This window comes from Coenobita brevimanus, chromosome 24 (assembly GCF_032717465.1).
Source record: "Coenobita brevimanus isolate Jiangsu-jjx chromosome 24, ASM3271746v2, whole genome shotgun sequence".
Classification (NCBI taxonomy): domain Eukaryota; kingdom Metazoa; phylum Arthropoda; class Malacostraca; order Decapoda; family Coenobitidae; genus Coenobita; species Coenobita brevimanus.
The window spans coordinates 16,592,911-16,615,021 of record NC_136977.1 but is presented as its reverse complement, the minus strand read 5'-3'; the positions used below and the strand labels follow the sequence as shown (position 1 = coordinate 16,615,021).

The 22,111-nt window shown below is 42.1% G+C and overlaps 1 protein-coding gene across 1 annotated transcript in view; it reads left to right on the top strand.

The window, feature by feature from the left end:
* LOC145393503 (proteasome adapter and scaffold protein ECM29) overlaps positions 1 to 22,111 on the top strand; it is an 835,694-nt gene that overhangs the window by 147,513 nt on the left and 666,070 nt on the right. The window contains exon 5 of the mRNA XM_080267631.1: positions 19,854 to 20,003. Coding sequence (XP_080123757.1) covers positions 19,854 to 20,003 — 150 coding nt within the window. The remainder of the gene's footprint in view (positions 1 to 19,853; positions 20,004 to 22,111) is intronic.

The following is a 22,111-nucleotide window of genomic DNA, read 5'->3' as shown; positions in this document are numbered from 1 at the left end:
ACATATGTCCAACGTGCTCAAAACCTATCACGACGAGCCGACAGAGAAAGGGTTCAGTTCAGTGCAATTCCTGCAAGAACTGAACCCATTACACCTGCACAACACTTGCATCCAGAAAACATTACACAAACACCTGGACCTGCTCCTTATGCTCCTTCCCCCCACCCACTAACCCCTCCACCAATCCTACTCCTACTTCCTTCACACCTCCACAGCCAAACCCACCGACCCTTCCCACACCATCCAGTCCCCCAACTCCTCCCATTCCAACCCATCCTAATCCACCTCAACCCTTACCTCCATCACAACCTCCTCCTACCCCTTCCCCTCCACCCACACCACCTTCCCCCCATGCTGCAGCAGCCAACACACATTGCACACACAACTTAACCGTCCTTCAGTTAAATATAGATGGCATAAACACCAAAAAATAAGAACTCACGCAATTCATCAAACAACAGAACATGCACATTGATATCTTAAAAGAAACAAAACTACACAGAGCACAGAAAACACCGACATTTCGTAACTTCACCACCATTCGTCAAGACTGGGCCGACGGCAGTGGCGGTGGACTCATCACCCTGGTACACAAATCCATCAACTTTGCAGATACCAGTGCACACACACAAAGTGACTTCTCCCCCCACATGACACCACAACAGAACAATCAATGAAAATACGCACTGGTAACTAATCACACACAACAATCGCTAACATACATTCCCCCCCATTCGTCCCCCACAGTACCACACAATTACTCTCCACAGATACACCTCATCATTAACATACTCATCATCATCCTGGGTGATTTCAATGCCTAGTCGTCGGCCTGGCATGTCAACAACCCTGACACAGACAGAGGGCTGGTACTATAATCCCAGACAGATCATCTTTTCATACTGAACAATCTAGACCAACATACCCATATCCCACACCAAGCCCTCTTCCTCCCATCCTCCCCAGACATCACATTCTGCTCCCCAAACCTCACCCCCGCTACATCCTGGAGAGTGGTCAAAACCCTAGGTTCTGATCACCTCCCAATCATCATCACTACCAAAACCAGAATCACTCCAGCTGGCCACAAACACACATACACTAATTATAAGAGAGCCAACTGGGAGGCCTTTGTAACTGAAACAGAACAACATTTCGAAACAATAAACAGTACACCCATCTCAAACATCAACACCGCTGTGCACACTTTCAATACAATTATACAAAATGCAGACAAAAGACAAATCTCTAGAGGCAACAGAAACAGACACAACCTCAACTTCACACCAGAAATTCAAGGTCTCATCAGACAGCGGGACACACTGCGACACTCCCCAACACCCCATACACAAGACACCATACAACAAATACAAGAACTCAACACTCAGATAAACAATAAAATATCAGAACAGCTAACACTAAACTGGAAAAATTACCTCCAAACACTTGACCACAAAACAAACATCAGCAAACTCTACAAAACACTCAACAGCATCACACTTTCCAACAGCAACACAACACAATCACACTCTGCCATCACAACAACAGACACCATACCCTCAAACAGACAACAAGCAAACACTCTCATCAATCATTTTTCACAAGTCAGCCATCTAAATCCCCATTCCGAAGACCGTCGTATCATCCGACGTAAGAGACAGTTCCCCACAGACCCAGACTACGTACCTTTCACTTACAACCAGATGAAGCACATCATTAACAACCTTAAGCACTCATCTGCCTGTGGACCAGACAACATAAGCAACATTCACCGTAAACACCTAGGACCACAAGGCATACAAGCACTCACCAACATATCAAACTACAGCTACTCACACAACATAATACCCAACATCTTGAAGCATGGCAGTATCATCTCTATCCCTAAACCCAACAATGACCCCACGTTACCCTCCTCACACCGCTCCATCACACTCCTCTGCACCTCCTCTCAAGTCACTGAACAACTGGTACTACAACTAGTCACACCTCACATTCCCCTAGCCCAATCACAACATGGCTTTAGGCCACTACACTCCACAAACACCCTTCTTACAGACCATACACAGAGAGTTTTTGATGGCATGAATTCAGCTAGGCCACTACACAGAACACTCCTAATCACACTAGACATCAGCAAAGCTTTTGATGCCATCCCCCGCCACAACCTCACAATCGGTAGAGGGGTGGCCTGCAGTCCTATTGAACCCAGGTTCAAATCCCAGCTGGGGCAGTGGATAGTTTAAGGATTTGATTTTCTGAAAATTGGACTTTACAGATCTACCAGAAGACCCGCCAACATGTCGTAAAAATACCCCCGCTATTACTAATACACCAGTCCTGTATGAGAGCCCTAGCATGTATTCAATATTGATCGTGGGTGTTAGCGCCGAAGTGGTGACATGTAGAGGTGTATGGTATGTAGGAGGACTACTGGGCCTTGAGAGCAGGCTGTGAAGCCTATGCCTAGAGTTGGACACACACACACACACACACACACACACACACACACACACACACACACACACACACACACACACACACACAAAGCACAATAACACAAAAAGATGGCTGGCAAACTACTTAGCAGGCAGATATGCACACGTAACATTTGACAGTCAGTCTTCTAACATCAGAAACTTCACAAACTGTCACCCAAGGATCTGTTTTGTCCCCTACACTCTTTAACCTACACATGCACAACATACCCAAACCCCACACACCACAGATACACATAGCTTCCTATGCAGATGATATAACACTTACATGTATGCATCAAAATGCAAACACAGCTGCACACATCCTCCAACCTTACCTCAACACACTGCATGAATGGTTCACCACAGACAGGCTCAAAATAGCCCCAGCCAAATCTACAGTGGCCCTTCTCACAAACTGGACAGTAGAACACAGTTACATCCCACACTTCACCATAGACAACACTCCCCTACCACACACACACACACACACACACACTCAAAATCCTTGGTGTAACATACAGTACACCACTGTCATTTAAACAACACATCACAAACATTAAAAATAAAATAACACCAAGACTCAATTCCTTGAGGTCATTTGCCCATAAAACATTCGGACACAACAAAGAAACCACCACCACGGTATACAAACAATACATACGTTCAGTGATGAGTTATGCAATCCCTGTTTGGGCTCCTAACCTCACCAAAACACACTACAACACTGTACAGACCATACAGAACAAGGCCCTAAAAATAATCACAGGCTGCACACCTACTACACCCACAGACCACCTACACCAACAAACCAAAGTCCTCAAAGTCAAGGATCACCCAGACATGAGAGGCACCCAGTTTCTTGCTGCAGCCTTCACAAACCCACAACATCCACTGTATTACCTGGCAGCACATCCACCCACACCAAGGAACATCAAAACAATACCCTGCACACGATACCATACACAAATACTGTCATCTATCCCCCCTCGCCCACCTCAGACCAGCTTCCAGAAGCATATCCTCTCTCAGATCACTCGCCGCTCCATTCAGTCACTTAAAGATAACACACAGCTGCATGCACGGCCTCCTGACATCCACCCTTCTGAATCCTATCTCCCTCGTGAGGACAGGGTCCACCTGGCCAGGCTGAGATGTGGGCACCATCCAGCCCCCTTAAGCTACCAGAAGAGGCTGGATGACTCTGTCGCTGATGCCTGTCCAGGATGCAACACAGCACCCCGTACTATTAAGCACATTATGGAAGACTGCATTGCACACAATCACCAACGCCAACAACACAACATACACTCTTTGAGAGCTCTGTGGGAATGCCTGGTCACGGTTATGGCTTTCCTAAGGGACTCGGGGCTGTTCTGCCAGACTGCCAAGGGAACAACTACTGCTACTACTACATGATGGTTAGGATGATTTACTTAAATGTAGATGGAATGGTGTCTAAATTAATTATTAGAGATAGAAGACTATATCAAAGAAAAGGAACCACACATTATCTGCCTAACTGAAACAAAATTAACCCCAAAGATATCAAATAATACCCTAATATTAGAAGAACACAGTATATGGAGGAGAGACAGAAATTTAAGAAAGGGAGGAGGAACTATAATCTCAACAAAGAAAAATCTGCAGGTCAAAGAAATAAAACTAGTTATACCCTCAGAAGTAGAACTGATTGCATTGGCTATTAACACATATGAAGGGAAGTTAATTGTGGCAAATTTATACATGCCACCTAAGACAAACACCTGGGAAAGAGGCAAAAATGAAGACATGGCAGAAAGTACAATTCAGAGTTTAAGAGCATTGTTACATAGAATGGAAGAGAAATATGAAAGAAGTGTTTTAACTGGAGACTTCAGTTCAAATATAAATTGACTCTAGATGTAAAAAACCATGAAAACAGTTGGTATCAAAAGCTCTCACATCTTGTGCAGGAGTTCTTCCTAACACAGCATGTAAAGGAAAACACCAGGAAAAGGGGATTTGATGATCCATCCGTACTAGATCTTACATTTACCAGGCAAGAAAATGAAATTGACAATATAATATGTCATCCCCCATTCGGCAAAAGCGACCATGTAGTATTAAATTGTGCCTTCTGGATTGCATATGATGTTACCAGCAATGAGAGTTGCAAAAAGAGTCTAATTTACAAAAAAGGAAGTTATCATAACCTGAAGAAGTACTTCTTAGAAATAGATTGGGAAAAGGAATTAAGAGGACAAGATTTAAATATTATGTATAGAAAATTGTGTGATCTTTATGAAATAGGTGTTCAGTATTAACATCCCACAGCAGAAAGCAACAGAAATGAAAATAAAGAAATAGTTTAACCCGCCCCATCCTGACATTTTCTGGGCAGTGGTACGCCCCAGTCCAGACATTTTTGTACCTTTTTTTTTTTTTTTTTTTTTTTTTTTTTTTTTTTGCTCAAACATCCGCTTTTGGTGAGAAACATCGAAAATTCATAGAGAAATCGCTCACCTGAGGTTTAAAATACTCGATCCAGGTAGGAGTACCTCCTTACCTTACAGGGTTTTCTATCAGGCTGGCTGCAAAGAAAACGAGTTCTATGGGAGGATAACTATTGTACACCACTCATAAACGGTATTTATTTATTTATTTGGTACAAATTTATATGTAGTACAAGAATATATTGGTTTTCAAATGGTAATATAGGCATTATGAGCATTGTTTCACTCACTAACTCATCACCATTCCTGACCTTTTTTTTGCCACATTACCTGATCATCATTTCTGACTGTTTCTTCCTCTAATGTTTGTCTTCCACATTGTCATCGATTGGGGAATCACTCTGGCCCTGAATTTCGTACCGTGGCATGACATGGCTTTACTGGCCAGGTCACTGATAACAGGTGAATATATGAGTTTCCGGTCAAAATTTTTTTGAAGTTAGATACTTGTATGGGTAAAAGATGCTCAGAAAATAACTATGTCAACCATTATTTCCAATAAAAATGTGCAGAAACATGAAAAAATAATAGATAAAGTAGCCGAAAAATCACGTGACACTGAAACGGCCTGTGATTGGTCGTGACGTCACGACTCACACTGAGGCAGCATAGTCTGCTTTGTTTATGTTTAGCCAGGATACACTGAGCTAATTTCTGACCTCTAAGAATGTCCAGTGACAAGAGGAATAATTGCTAATGTTTCGTTCCAATGTTTAAGTGCACTGACAAAAGCACAGTAGGGAAATTATTCCTCTGTGTACCAGCCAGTAACAGTAACTGAAAACAGTGGTGGCTGGCTGCTCGTCGGCGGTTCCCAGTGCTGGAATGCAGTCTTTACTGTTGTGAAAATATTATATTCTTCACCATATAGGTTCGTACACACCTAATTATCTGAAATTCAGTAAAAAAAACTATGCTTTATTTAATTATTAATAGAATATTAGGAGTCAGAGCGAAAACGTGCTAAGGTTAGTGGGTATTTCTACTTTAGATCGCCAACATGCCTTGGCAGACCTGTTTTGCACAGATACTGATTTAAAGTGCAAATAAATGCATTTGTATGTTAAATTAATAATTACACAAGGCAGAAGAATGCCAAGGCTAGCTGTTCAGCTAAAGGAGAAACACCTCCTCTAATTTTAGCCCGTTTTTGCTGTGAATCCGGATTTTTTAAAAGGTAAAATTAAATACAAAAATTTGACCAGATTTCGAATAATTAGGTGAGTATGAACCTCAGTGGTGATAAAATCTATAACACTTACCAATTAAAAAGTGCCAATTCGGTGTTGATTTGGTAAATGACCGCCGAATCGGTATTTCGTCACACTCCCCTGAAGTAGGCCTACTGTAGTTGAGTCACTGAAACTTTTTTTTTTCTTCAGAAAACTAATAATGAAGAGGTGAAATATTAAATATGAACATGATACCATCATAAACTCATACAACTGATACTGTACGGCATACATTTAACACTTCCCACCTCATGAGGTACAAGCACCGCTCGGGAATGGTGTAGCTGTAAGCTACTTCTGGTCAATTTCACCACAATTTACTTACCTAATAGGTACCATCCATTTACACCATGAAAAATATTCCTTCACAACATACCTGAAGGGGGTAGTTTGGATCTACGGTGGCCATGTAGGTACAAATATCGTCTCTGTTACTGGTAAAGTATTGTGTGATGGATTGGAGCGTCGTCTGCGGTGTGAATGCTGACGTCATCGCCAACATGGCGGCTCCTTCCCTCCAGCCGCAAAGAATTAAAGTTATCACGTCTTGTTCAGTGCAAATGATAAATTAAATTAAAAGATACATATACCGTAAGTTTTTAAGTACATGGCAGAGTGCACTGGCCATGTTTACCCAGAACCGACAACTCGTCTATTGTTGAGAAAAGGTCATGCGGGGGGGGGGAGGTCATGCTGGGTAAGGCATTGTCCCTGCCTGGCATCTTGTAGAGGAAGGTGACCCGTGTATACGTGCCAAAAATCACTCGCAAAAATTGAAAACTGTGCAAATTAGGGACCTTGCAATGTCCTTGCAATGTTGCCGCGTTAATTTACGTCTCCGGGATATGAGTGCACATCATGTGAGGACGTGAATTCATGTCTCCGGGACGGGGCGGGTTAATACAGTGTAGTAAAGCAAAAGAAAAAAAGAGACTTGCTGTGGAATAGATACAGTAGACACAATAATGAAAGGGCATATAAGAACTGTAAACAGCCAAGAAATGATTATATGAAGATAAGGAGGGAGGCTCAGAGACAGTTTGAGGAGCCCGTTGTAAGGAAAGGTAGTGATCAACCTAAGCTCTTTTGCAGCTACATCCAAAGTAAAACCAAAGTTAGAGATAAAATACAGTCTATTACGGATGAGGGGATCATTTATACACAAGAGAAAGAGATTAGTGAACCAGTAAAAAGAAACTTTCAATCAGTTTTTACAAAAGATAGAAATTTGGAGAGAGATGATATGGAATATGCATGCCCACACGTATTACCAGATATACAAATATCAGAAGAAGAAGTACAGGAAGAGTTACGTAAATTGGACAAAGGAAAAGCAAATGGTCCTGACGGAATTTCAGGGTGGGTGCTACATGAATGTGCAGAAGAGTTAAGCAGACCATTGTATGTAATATTTAAGGAATCCTTAAGTCAAGGTAAACTACCTGACATTTGGAAGAAAGCAAACATTGTTCCCCTATTCAAGAAAGGGAATAGACAGGGTCCACCCAACTATCGACAGGTATCACTGACCAGTGTTGTAAGTAAGGTACTAGAAAAGCTGATAAGGGAAGTTTGGGTAAAATGTCTAGAAGAACATGGTATGATGACAGAGAGGCAGTTCGGTTTTAGGTAGGAAAAATCATGTGTTACTAATCTGTTAATCTATTATGATAGAGTTACAGAAACATTACAGAAAAGAGAAGGATGGATGGACAGTATCTAATTAGATTTTAAGAAAGGTGGTGGCGACCATCACCCACTCACTTGATGTAGTGCTGCCTACTTCTTCCTTAGCCTTTATCATTCTTTTTCTGTGCCTGCCCTCCTCTCTTCCTATCTCTCCCATCTTTCCTGTCACTTCTTATTGCTTTTCTTTCCTTTACAGGTGGCTTTACATTGAGTGACAAGTCAAATGGTTTCCTGTAAGCCAAGAAACCATTTACAACTCTGGGTGGTAACCATATAACCAAACCATACGTGCTCGCTACGTGTCAAAAAATGGATTGGTGGAGAGTTAGTGCCCCTCCCCGTAAAACAAATAACTCAAAGTCAAATGGCCACCCCTTGCAAGATTATGGTGTTTGGCAATAGATTGATAGATTTGACAGAGTACCGCACCAAAGACTTTTATGGAAACTGTTTCATCAAGGAGGTATCCAAGGCAATCCCTGGTGTTGGGTGCAGGATTTTCTCAGAAAAAGGGAAATGAGATCAATATTAAGAGGAAATAATTCATCATGGAGGGAAGTGACCAGCAGAGTGCCACAGGGCTCAGTGCTGGCACTAATTATGTTTTTAGTATATATAAATGACATAGTAACATTGGAAATGGAAGCTATCTAAATATGTTTGCGGATGATGCAAAAATTCAAAGGAACATTACTAACAGATTCTTGCAAAGAGCTGCAAGAGGGATTGAACAAGCTTCATGAATGGAGCAATAAATGGCAAATGAAATTTAATGTGGATAAGTGTCATGTAATTAAATTTGCTAAAAGTGAGAAAAGACCAGATTGGGATTGTAAGTTAGGAAGATCAACCCTGCATGTACCAGAACGGGAGAAGGACCTAGGGGTAATTATCAGTAACAGACTATCTCCAGATGATCACATCAGTGAGAAAGTACGTAACATGTGTACATTGCTTGCTAATATGAGAATATCATTTTCATTCACATATATAAATGAAGATATGCTGAGGAAGATAATAACATCTTTCATCTGACTAACCCTGGAGTATGTATTGGTAGTCTGGAATCCTCATCTCAAAGAACACATAGATAAAATTGAAATAAGTACAAAGGACAGCCACAAGATGGGTACCAAGCTTAAGGGATCCAAGCTATGGAGAAAAACTGGAAAGTTTGAATCTACCAATGCTGCAGGAGAGAATCAGAAGGGGGGACATGAATATGCTATATAAATGCATCACAGGGAAAGAGAATATAGTCATAAATGAATACTGTATATATCATATAGTGAAGCATCAGCAAGAGGACATTGCAAAAAACTGCATAAAAAGAGAGGAGATAAAGACGTAAGGAAATTCAGTTCCCAAATAGGGCAATTGATCAGTGGAATGCGCTACCGAATGAAGTAGTGTGTGCCAAAACTATTCATAATTTCAAGAATATGTATGATAAAAATGGTTTAATACGTGGGACAGTACGAGCTTCACTCATTCCTGTAAAGAAACAGTTAGGTAAGAACAATTAGGGAAGAACACACACACAACGGCAGAGGGCGACGGAGCTTTGTTTACATATGATGACAAGGAATTCGAGGGCTTCTCCAAAGATGATGTGGGAAATGGTAGTACTATGTTGAACCAAACAAGAGTAGCTGGAGTAGAGAAAACAGTGGAGAGGAATGTCCAGGATGTAAAAAAGGTATCGGTAGTAGTTAGAGAGTTACAGGAACGAACCCAGGAGCAGGAGAGAAAGATCATAGTTCTATGAAGTAAACTGGATAAAGTTTGCACACGCAGTGTAGAGCAAGAAAGAGAAGTCACCGAATTGAAAGTCAGTAACGAATCGCATCAAATGAAATAAAACAGCTCAAGAGGGAGAATAAGAGGTTGGAAGAAGAAAGAGACAGGATGAAAAGCAAACTAGATGAGTATGAATCCAAGTCAAGAATACAAGATGAGCACATTAAAGAAATCAAAAAGCAACATAAGGGGTGGAAGAAAATTCAGGAAGAGGGAAATGTAAATTTGAAAGAGATTATAGAACAACAAAGCAAGGAAAAGATGGAGAGGGATGTGGTTAGGGTGCTGAGAAGTAGAGAATCTTTAGTTAGGGATGTAGCAGATAAGAAATAATGTGTAATAATTTCAGGAGTTAAAGAAAAACTTATGAGAATAAGATCAGAAAGAGAAAGAGAAGAACTGAGTAAGGTTAAAGAAATAATATCAGTAGTCATGGAGGAAAACAACAAAGCTCAAGAAGAGTTTTTTTTTTTTTTTTTTTTTATGTGCTCGACTCTGGGCATAGGCTTCTCAGCCTGCTCCCAAGGCCCAGTAGTCCTCCAACATATCGTACACCTCTACATGTCACCACTTCGGCGCTAACACCCACCGTCCATATTGAATACATGCTAGGGCTGTCTCATACAGGACTGGTGTATTGGTATTAGCGGGGGTATTTTTACGACATGTCGGCGGGTCTTCTGGTAGATCGGTAAACTCTGCCGTAATGAAATTCAAATCCTTAAACTGTTCCCTGCACCAGCGGGGATTTGAACCTGGGTCTGGTAGGACCGCAAGCCACCTCTCTACCGATTGAGCCACCGCCTCCCCCAAGAGGAGTTTAGGTTAGGAAAGTACGAGGAAGGAGGGGCTAGGCCATTGAAGGTAAAGTTTAAGTCTCAGGCAACAGTAAACGAAATTATCAGTAGAACATGGAAATTATCAGACAAGGAAGGGTTCAAAAATGTTTGGATAAGGAGAGATGCAAATGAGGGAGAGAGAGCTAAAATAAAGGGAGTTAGTAAAGGAAGCAAAGGTAAAAAACAAATAGAGAACAGAGGAAGAGAAAGCAGTGTTTTATTGGAGAGTCATGGAATAGAAATTAAGGAATTGGTACTGGCGGAGAGAAGGAGAAAAGAGGGTATAAAAATCATCAAAAATAATTTGAAGGTGGCAAATACTAATGTTGATGGTTTAATATCGGCAAGGATAGAAATCAACGATTTTTTGAAGGTACATGAACCTGATGTTATGTGCTTTGTATAGACCAAATTAAGAGAGGATATTGATGTTCATATGGGAGATGGTAAATACAAACTGTGGAGAAGAGACAGAAAAGAAAAAATGGGAGGAGGAGTGATGATAGCAGTGAACAACAACATAAATGTAGATACCATGGAAATGGGATAAGGCAGGGCCGAAGTGATATATATGAAATTAGAAACTGGAGAGAATAGCAAGAGGTATATGGCAGTAGTGTATGTTCCCCGTAAGACAAGAGCATGGAATGATGATGAATACCAGGAAATGTTGTCAGACATGGCTAGCTATTTACAGAAAGTGATTGAGAAAAGCAACAATATAATTTTAATGGGTGACTTCAATTGTAAAGAGGTGAACTGGGAGGAATGGGACTCAGGAGGCAGCGAAGATTCGTGGGGCACTACATTATTAAATATAACAATGAACAAAGTGATGACGCAATGGGTCAAAGAAGAGACACGGTTCTGAGGTGAGAACACACAAGCAAGGCTAGACTTACTGTTTACCAAAGAACCCAATGTAATAGAATCCTTGGAATATCTGTGTCCTATTGGAAAAAGTGATCATATGGTCATTGAGTTCCAGATGATAACAGGGAATGTGGAGCCAAGAGATGAGCTTTTTAGGCAGGGACAATACAACTTTGGGAAAGCAAATTTTACAGGATTGAGAAAATTTTTCAAAAATGCAGATTGGAGAAAATTCAGAGAAACAAGAGAGATACAGAGGAAGTGGGATATTTTTCTAGGCTTCTATAATTTGGGAGTGGAAAAATTTGTGCCAAGAGCAAGGGGGAAAGAAAACAGGAAAAAGGAGTGGTTTAATAGAAGGTGTATGATAGCAAAAAAAGAAAGAGACACAGCGTGGAACAATTGGAGAAAGAGAGGTAATAAGAGAACAAAGGAAGAATATAAAAGAATTAGAAATGATTACACAAGAATACGTAGAGAGGAAGAAAGGAATTTTGAAAAAGGTATAATAGACAAATGTAAGGATGAACCCAAACTGTTTTATAGATTTGTCAATGACAAACTGAAACAAAAGGAAGGAATCACAAAACTGAAAGTAGAAGGAGAGGTCTATAAAGATGCAGCAGTGCTAGCACAAAAAATGAACAAATGTTTCCAATCAGTTTTCACTAATGAAAAGGAGTTTGTGGAAGGGAAGGGAGTGACTAGAAATGTAGTGATAAAAGATATAAAAGTGAAAGTACAGGAAGTGTATAAGTTACTGGAAACTCAAGATGTAAGGAAAGCTTCAGGAGCAGATGGAATCTCTAATTGGGTACTGAAGGAAAGCAGAGAACAACTGGCGGATAAGATTCACAGTATAATTGTGTGTTCTCTGGAAAAGCGGAAAGTGCCTCAAGAATGGAAGAGGGCGAATGTGGTACCAATTTGTAAGGGAGGAAACAGGGAAGAACCCCTGAATTATAGACCAGTGTCTCTAACCAGCATGGTCGCAAAATTGTGCAAAAGAATTCTGAAAGATAGATGGATAAAATATCTGGAAGAGATGTATATTTTGACTGATAGTCAGTTTGAATTTTGAAGTGGAAGGTCATGTGTTTCCAACTTATTGAGTTTTTACTCAAGAGCAATTGACATGCTACAGGAGAGAGATGATTGGGTGGATCGTGGGTATTTAGATTAAGAGAAGGCCTTCAACAAGGTACCTCATAAGAGACTAATGTGGAAACTAGAGCATATAGGAGGACTGAAGGGGAACCTCCTGGAATGGATGAGAGACTTTTTGAGAGACAGACAAATGAGGACAGTAATAAAGGATAGGATGTCTGGATGGAGGGAAGTAATAAATGGAGTCCCACAGGGCTCGGTGTTGGTGCCAGTAATGTTCCTCTATCTATCTATCTATCTATCTATTGCCAGACGCCTCAATCCCGTTTGGGGTGGCCACAAACAAATCGCCTCCAAGTCGCCCTGTCCCCCGCCATTTCACTGCCCTGCTCCCAACTCACACCCCCCTCTCTCATATACCTCTCCACCCCATCCCTCCATCTCATCCTCGGCCTCCCCCTCCCTCTTCCCCCCTCCACCTCACTCACATACACTCTCTTCGTCAGTCTCTCACCCTCCATCCTCTCCACATGGCCAAACCACCTCAGTGTGTTCCTCATAACGCTTCCTATCACATCCACATCCACACCACAACGCTCCTTTATATCCTCATTCGTCAGCCTGTCTCTCCACGTGACTCCACAGGCTCCTCTTAAATAACTCATTTCCACTGCTCTCACTCTTGACTTGTGTCCTTCCAACAATGTCCAAGCTTCACTTCCGTACGTTAGAGTTGGTATCACAATACTGTCATGTAGTAACTTTTTCACTTCCATGCTCACTTCCCTGTTTCTTATCACTGCTTTCAAGGAACCAGCAACCTTTCTTCCCTGCTGTACCCTTTCAAGCACTTCACCCTCCAAACCTCCATCCTTACTCATCACACTACCCAAATACTTAAACGTACTCACATTTTCCAATTCCTCACCATCTAACCTCGCTGTACATTCACTAACTTCACGTCTCTCAAAGACCATCACTTTACTCTTCCCTACATTCACCTTTAGGTTCCGTTTCTTACACACTCTCTCAAACTCATCCACCAAGCCTTGCAGCTCCCCTTCGTCTTCCTGATTTATGTAAATGATATGGTAGATGGAGTGAACAGTTATGCATGTCTGTTTACTGATGATGCAAAGATGTTGAGGAATTTAGAGGCTGAGGAGGATTGTAAAATGCTGCAGGAGGATCTGAATAGGATACACGATTGGGGCTGGATGTGGGAAATGAAATTCAATGCAAAGAAATGTGAAAAATTGGCAATGGGTAAAAGTACCAAAAGGCCATCATTAATTTTTTTGATGGGTAATGAGCCAGTCACAAAAGTGAGAGAAGAGAAAGATTTGAGAGTGCTGGTCCAGGACAGTCTGTCACTTGAAAAACACATTAACAAGGCAGTTAGAGAGATGTATAAACTCATGACTAATACAGGAGTAGCTTTTCATTATATGGATGAGGAGATGATGAAAAAATTGATAGTGGCCATGATTTGCCTTAGGTTAGAATATGCAGCAGTAGTGTGGTCCCTACACAAAAAGAAAGATATAAACAAGATTGAGAGAATACAAAGAACAGCAACCAAAATGGTCCCCAGTCTGGCAGGTCTGTTTTACAGAGAGAGGCTGGAAAAGCTGGATCTGCCTTCCTTAGAAGAAAGGAGAAAGAGAGGAGACATGATTACAGTGTTCAGGACCATGTTAGGAGTAGATAAAATTGACAAAGAAGATCTGTTTTTATGGGATAAGAGAGTAACAAGAGGACACGGAATGAAACTGAAGAAACCCAGCTGCTTGAAGGATATCAAGAAATATAGTTTCCCTTATAGATGTATAGACCTGTGGAATAGCTTGGACAAAGAGATCGTCCAGTCTAAAAACTTAAATGAGTTTAAAGCTAAGTTTGGCTTATTGAGAGACAGAGATGGGACCCCACGAGCATAGCACATTTCCTTTATATCACAATTAGGTAAATACACACATACACACACACACACAGGTCGCTGACAGAGACAGAGCTCTTCCTGGATCATCGGGAAATAATCACTGAATCAGCGGCGAAAAGGAGACCATTTGCACTCAGAATTCCATTCTCATAACACTGCGCACTCTTGTCTTGCGCTCCATTGTACCTTAATGAAATAAATGTTGCACTCTGGACTTAAGTCTTTCCACTCATAATACCATTTTCTAAACAAAACACACACTAGTTAATTTTCGTTACATTGACAGTCCATTAAATCTTTGTCTTTTCACTCAGAACTCAAATTCCTTAACACTATAAACTTTTTTTTTTCACTGCACAACACTGTAAATTCCCGTGTGGTCTAGTGGAGAAGTTCTTGGCGCCTAATCACAGTCAGAGTCTGAGAGTAGCACATGCAGGTGACCTAGGGGTGTGTACCCACTGCAGATGACTCTGAAGAGAGGCGCAAACTCATGTCAAGTGGTGACTCCACTGTGCCTGATGTGCTGAACTGTGGCTCAGAGCATGATGGCCTGTCTTGGGGAGGCAGTGGAGTGGAGCCAGGGCTGGGCATACCGGGGGTCATGGGCCTGAAAAAGCTGTCAATGGTTGGTTGACGCAAGGAACGACGATTTTGACGATTAATGATGCACTGCCTGAAAGTGCGCACTTCCTCCACAAGTCCCAAGGGCCCCATCTCCCTGTCTCAGTCCGGGTGCTCCAGTTTTTTTTTTTTTTTGTCCGACTCTGGGCAAAGGCTTCATGGCCTATATCTCGGGGGCAGTAGCCTATCCCAAGGCCCAGTAGTCCTCCTACACCTCCACATGTCACCACTTCGGCGCTAACACCCGTCCATATTGAATACATGCTAGGGCTGTCTCATACAGGACTGGTGTATTGGTATTAGCGGGGGTACTTTTATGACATGTCGGCAGGTCATCTGGTAGATCAGGAAAGTCTGCTTCCATGAAATTCAAATCCTTAAACTGTTCCCTGCCCCAGCCGGGATTCGAACCTGGGTCCATATGGACTGCAGGCCGTCTCTCTACCAATTCAGCCACCGCCACCCCCAAGAGTCCAGAATGAACTCTACGTGTTTCCAGAGTGTGCTCAGCTTGGAGATGGCTGGAGTAGTGTCACACTGAGAGGAGTCCGCATCATCGTCGCCGTCCTCGTCGGAATCTTCTAGCTGGGTACTGACACCTGCAACTGAAGATGTGATCTCGATATCAGACAATGTCTGATACCCAGGATCGCCCTCGTCGTCATCCAACCACTCACGCACTTCGTCCACATCAACATCGTCCCCATGCGTACGTAGACGTGCATGGAAGTCAACCACATCAAAACCTAGGAAATCGTACTCCACATCCGTTCTGAGAAGCAGACGAGACCGACCATTTTCTAGAGTCTTGACAGGGATTTCCTTCCATGCACTGGCCCAGTTGTACATGGCAGTCTTGATGTTGTAGCAGCGAAGGTTTTCCAAAGTCCACTGGCCTCGCTTGTCCCATCCCTCCCTGCACGCATCCTCGTCCTCGAGAACAACCATCACCTCGTCCAGGAACTTCCAGCGGTACAGCCTCTTTGTTGCCACGATCACTCCTTGGTCCATTGGTTGGATGAGAGCAGTAGTATTAGGTGGCAGAAACATGAACCTAATGCGGCCATTCTCAGCCACCAAGTCCTTGTCGCACAGGTGGGCAGGTGCACTGTCGAGGAGAAGGAGTGCCTTTACCTGGTCGCGTGGGATTCCCAGTTTCTCTGTCTGGTAATGGATGACCTCCTTAACGAAATGGCGGTGGAACCAGTCTTTGAAGATCTGGGCTGTGAACCATGCCTTCAAGGAATGGTACCAGACAACAGGAAGGACATCCATCACCCCACGAAGACACCGAGGCTGCTTTGCACGGCCAACAATAATGGGCTTGAGCCGGTCCATTCTGTTAGCATTGGCACAACACAAAGCAGATATCCGTTGCTCGCAGAGCTTGCATCCAGGTACACGCTTCTCCATCTCCTCGGCAAGAGTGTTTGTAGGCAAAGAGCGATAGAATAAACCAGTTTCATCAGTGTTGTAGACTTGACCGAGAGCGAGGCCCTCCCTGTCGATCAAGCGTTTCACCTTGTGCCGAAACTCGTCTACTCCATCCTTGTTGGCATTCAAAGCTTTGCCATGAGACTTACAGTTGGTAAGGCCATGTCGTAACTTGAACGCGAAGAGCCAACCTTCGGATGCCTTGAAGTCTTGGGCGTCATGAAGCCTTCCGAACTTCTCAGCAGCAGCCATCAGCTCCATGCCATGCACCATCACAGCACGTTGCTGTAGATACCAAATCAACGTGAAGTGGTCGATTTCTGCATACTTGGGAGTATGCATCACCTTCCTCTCCATGTTGCATTTGCTTTTCGACGAGAAGTCAGCCGTGTACTGCATGAGTTTGTCGCGGGATCTCTTGATATCAAACAAAGTAGATCGGGCCAGATTAAATTCACAGAGGATGCGTGAGGTAGACCATCCCGCATCCACCTTTCCTAGTACAGGAAGCTCACCCCCAACGCGTGGGTTTCGTTCCTAACGTGGCGCGTTCGGCGCTAAACCGCGTAAGTTTTAAGTACTCCTTATTTTGCTCCCTAGATCTCTTAAACGTGGTCTTTTGCTGTTATCTGCCATTGGTAATCAATATGAAGCACTTTAAGTGGTTAGAAGGTTCATTTAATGTTATAACTTTCAAATACAGTACTGCACATCAAAACTTCAATATACAAATACCTAAACACAAGGCAACATTCCGATGCCGAAACCAGTCGGCTTTTGAATGTTGCCTCATGTTTTCGTATTTGTTTGTCGAAGTTTTGCTGTGCAGTACTGTATTTGTAAGTTATAACATTAAATAAACCTTCTAACCACTTAAAGTGCTTCATATTGATTACCAATGTCAGATAACAGCAAAATACCACGTTTAAGGAGTCTATGGAGCAAAATGGTTTCTGGACTATTCGCTGTCAAGCCAGTTCACCATCACAACAATAACAAGACAACATAGACTTTGATGGATACCCCTGAAATATAGTTATTAAAGTATTGATTAATTAATATATTTATAGAATGACAGGGAATCATACAGGGTGCGAATTGCCCTGATGGGGAATCATTCATGTTTTGACGGGGAATTGACATGATGGCGAATTGTCTTGGAACCTACCAATCGTGTGTAATCTATAAGTGGTTAAAAGGCTTTATTTAATGCTTTAACTTTCTTTAAATGCTTTAACTTACAAGTGCATACCAGAATAGTAAATATTTAACTTACAAATACAGTACTGTGGAAAAGTAGTACAGTACAACAAATATTTAACAAAAATAAAAAAAGTACTATTCTGACGCCTATCAGAAAACTGGTTATAAGACTTTATTTCTTGCTTGAACGTTATTTAATAATACTTTAACTTGCACATAAACTTAACAGAACAGTACTGTAAATATTTAACTTACAAATACAGCACTGAGGAAAAGCAGTACAGTGAATCATCACGTGATCAAAACAAACCATGCGTGCTGAGCTGATGTTCGAGGATTTGGCCTATCAAAGGCCTCTCTTGCATAAATATATAGTTTTCGTAATGGTTCTTTAATCTTACGTTATCTTATACATATCCCAGCACTAACCGTGTATAATTGCGAGCGCGTTTGGCGAGAACATGTTCCGGGTGAGTTTACTGCATCTCCCTCTTCTTCTCCAGAGTCAAAATGTCTCTCTTCCTCTTCTTAGGCGGCGGGGCCATCATCACACACATGAAGGAGAGGCACAAGAGCAGCAGGAGAGCCTGCAGCAGGTAAGGCACCACCACAAAAGCGAGCACGTGGTGGCCATGACGACGAACGTGCACACACAAGAGACGGTCGGTACGTGGGGAGGATGCAGGAGTGCTCTAGCTGACGTTGGCGAAACAACGCACCAGAACACAGCTGGCCCGTGCCGCGCGCACCAACTTCAAATTACGGGCGAGAAAAAGTCAGTTTTTTTTTTTTTTTTTTTTTTTTCCCCCCCCCCAGAATATTGGATCCCGGGACGAAAATGTCCGGTTATTGGGGATGTCCGGAAAATGGGCGTCCAGATATTACAGGGATTACTGTATATATATATATATATACTGTATATATATATATATAATATTGTACTTTATATATATACATATATATATATATATATATATATATATACTGTATATATATATATATATATATATATATATATATATATATATATACAGTATGTATATAGATAGATAGATAGATATATACACAAGGAAGAAGGAACCAAAGGCCAGGAACCCGCAGATTGTTCCCCCCAAGAAATAACAAAAACAAAATAACAGAGTGCCAAATTCAAGATTCTTTCATTTTGAGATGCCTGGACACTGTGCTTAAAAGACTGGAGATCATGGGCAATAGGAAACACAGACAGAGGGAGACAGTCCCAGAGTTGTTCCAGTGTAGGAGTTTTGTTCATAGTAGCTACTCTTACTTTGTTTCTGAGCTCAAGCTAGGGGTTGGGGATGAGAGATGATAGATAGCCTAATATCCCATAAACTGCTCCTACAAGAAATTTTGTGGTGCGTTGTTAATGATCCCTCTCATATGAGGTCAGTCATATTCCCCCTGAGTTGACTCTTGTGGGGTAAGTCCCACACTATGGGTTAATATAATATATTTGTGCAGATGAAGGGATGACTGTTTCACTTAGCATATTGCGGTGGTAGGTGGTGTTGACCATCATTCACGTACTTGATAGTGTATTGTGCTGTCTTCTTGTTCCTTCACCTTTATCATTCTTTTTCTGTTCTTCCCTCCTCTCTTCTTATTTCTCCAAATCTTCCTTTCACTTTTTTTTTTTTTTTTTTTTTTTTTTTTTTTTTTCCACCTCAGGTGACTCTGCATTTAATGACAATCCTGATGGTTTCATGTAACCCAGATAACCATTTACAGTGCTGAGTGGCAACCATATAACTGGATAATGGGGTGCTGTGGAGCCTACTGTGATGCTCATGTAAACTGAGTGGAGAGTTGTAAAGCAGCATCCACGCGGAACCAAACCTCTACACTCTTCCTCGTACCTCACCATGGTTAGGCACTGTCTACCACAAGGGAGCTTTGGTTTGCTGCATGGGACGGACCTGCAGGGATGATTGCCTGCCTGTAGATGATGGGTCTGTTTAGCAAGACAGTCCAAGGATATTCAACAGCATTAACTTAGCAGATATTTGATTGCACCAATGCTTTTACATTTTCCTTTTCTTAACTGTTTTATGCCTTACCCTTGCTATTGAAACAATGGAAAATATAGGTAAAATGATGATGATTACCATTTGTTACAGTCTGCTGCTGTTGATGGTGCCTGTGTTTGGTCATATGAAGTTCCCTGACACAGCTGAGAAAACTGCCTCCTTGTTTGGCTTGCGTGAGCGACCAGGAGTAGCAAAACTTCTGCTAGATTTTATGTTGGATTTACTGTTGCTTCCTTATGGGTAAGTTAGTGGTAATTACAGATATACGTAGCATGATAAAGGATGTGAAATTGTTTGATTTTTTTTTTCCTAGTCCATTAGCTTTCAGCACTGATGTTGATCAAGATTGTCTATTTGATACAGTAATAATAATCATCGTCATCATCCGGACCTCCTTTTCCACCCTGGGACAGGGTGAGGAATAGCAACATTCAGGCAGCCCGAGTTGGCCCACTCCAATGAGCCACACTTTCATTCACTCATCATTCAAGCCCCTGGAATCATGGCTCTATCTGATACACTCAAAACTTTCACCATATTCTGTAGCTTCACATAAACGTATTCGATGGAGCCAGACCAAAGACTGTCACGTTAAAAACGGGTGCCAAATCCCTGATCATGCACTTCTTTCAACATTCATCCAGCCAGCTTGATCTCTTGTCAGTCACCTAGCCCCACTGACTTCCATACCTCTCCCTCACACACTCATCCGCCATTTCCCTCCACCTTCTCCTTGGCCTACCTTGCCTCTTCCCTCCTTCAGATTCACTCAGATATACCTTTTTCACCACTCAGTTGTTATCTGTTCTCTCTACATGGCCATATCATCTCAGTACTCTCTCTTTGATTCTGGTGTCCACAGACTTCCTCACTCCGCATCTCTCATGAATTGCATTACTGTAGTTCGTATCCTGTCCACTCTCTGTACTCCACATACTTTCCTCAGAGGTCCCATCTCCATTGCTGTCATTCATGACTTTTTTTTTTCATGCCACACTCTAGTCTCACATCCATATGTTAATGTAAGTCTCGCGCAGCTGCATCACTCAAGCCTGTGGATCTTATCAAGGCCTCCATAGCACCAACTACCTTCCTTCCTTGTGTCACTCTACTTTGCACTTCTTTTGCTTATATTCCTTTCTTTTCTATCACTGTACCCTGGTATTTGAACTCTCTCACCATTTCCAGTCTCTCTCCTTTCACTGTAACATCACACTGGGAGTCACCTTCTCCCTCAATTACCATCACTTTACTCTTTTCAACATAATATGTGCCTTGAGAGTATATTATACTCTCAAGGCACAGTGCTCACAGATGTCAGCAAAACTCTGCACTTGTGTACCAAGCTCTTGTCCAGTATGTGTAACTAGTACTGCATCATCAGCATACAACAAGTTTGAGATATTCCATCCTCACCATTCATTAGGAGCCTGTGGAGTCACATGGAGAGACAGGCTGATGAATGAGGATATAAAGGAGCGTTGTGGTGTTGATGTGGATGTGATAGGAAGCGTTATGAGGAACACACTGAGGTGGTTTGGCCATGTGGAGAGGATGGAGGTTGAAAGACTGACGAAGAGAGTGTATGTGAGTGAGGTGGAGGGGGAAAGAGGGAGGGGGAGGCCGAGGATGAGATGGAGAGATGGGGTGGAGAGGTATATGAGAGAGGGGTGTGTGAATTGGGAGCAGGGGAGTGAAATGGCGGGGGACAGGGCGACTTGGAGGCGATTTGTTTGTGGCCACCCCAAACGGGATTGAGGCGTCTGGCAATAGATAGATAGATAGACCATTCATTACCAATGCCATCCCTCTCTCCATTACTCTTGTTTTTACTTCTCTCATCACCCCGTTCATATATATATATTGAACAACCACGGGAACATCACACAACCTTGTCACACACCCACATTGGTTATAAACCATTTACTTAGATGCCCATTTACCTTTACACATGCCCCACTGCCATCATACAAACTCTTGACGGCACCTAGCAGCTTACCATTTATGCCATACGTGCCATACACCATACAGTAACAATAACAATAATGATTATCATCATTATCATCTGGACCTCCTTTCCCACCCTAGGATGGGGTGAATATAATAATGATAATAATAATACAGTATTAGTAATCTGGACTTTTTTTTTACAGAAGGTTGAAAGGGTACGATTACCCAAACAAGTGATGTCTCGCTTTCTTTAAGTTTCGTACAAAACTCCGTGGGTCTGGTACGTTTACTTGATTGGGAGTTAGGAGATGGAAACAGGCTCTGCCTGCCCTGCAAACATTATTCATGGTATAAAAAAACTAATCTTGCGAAAACATTACTTAAGTTTACGGTATATT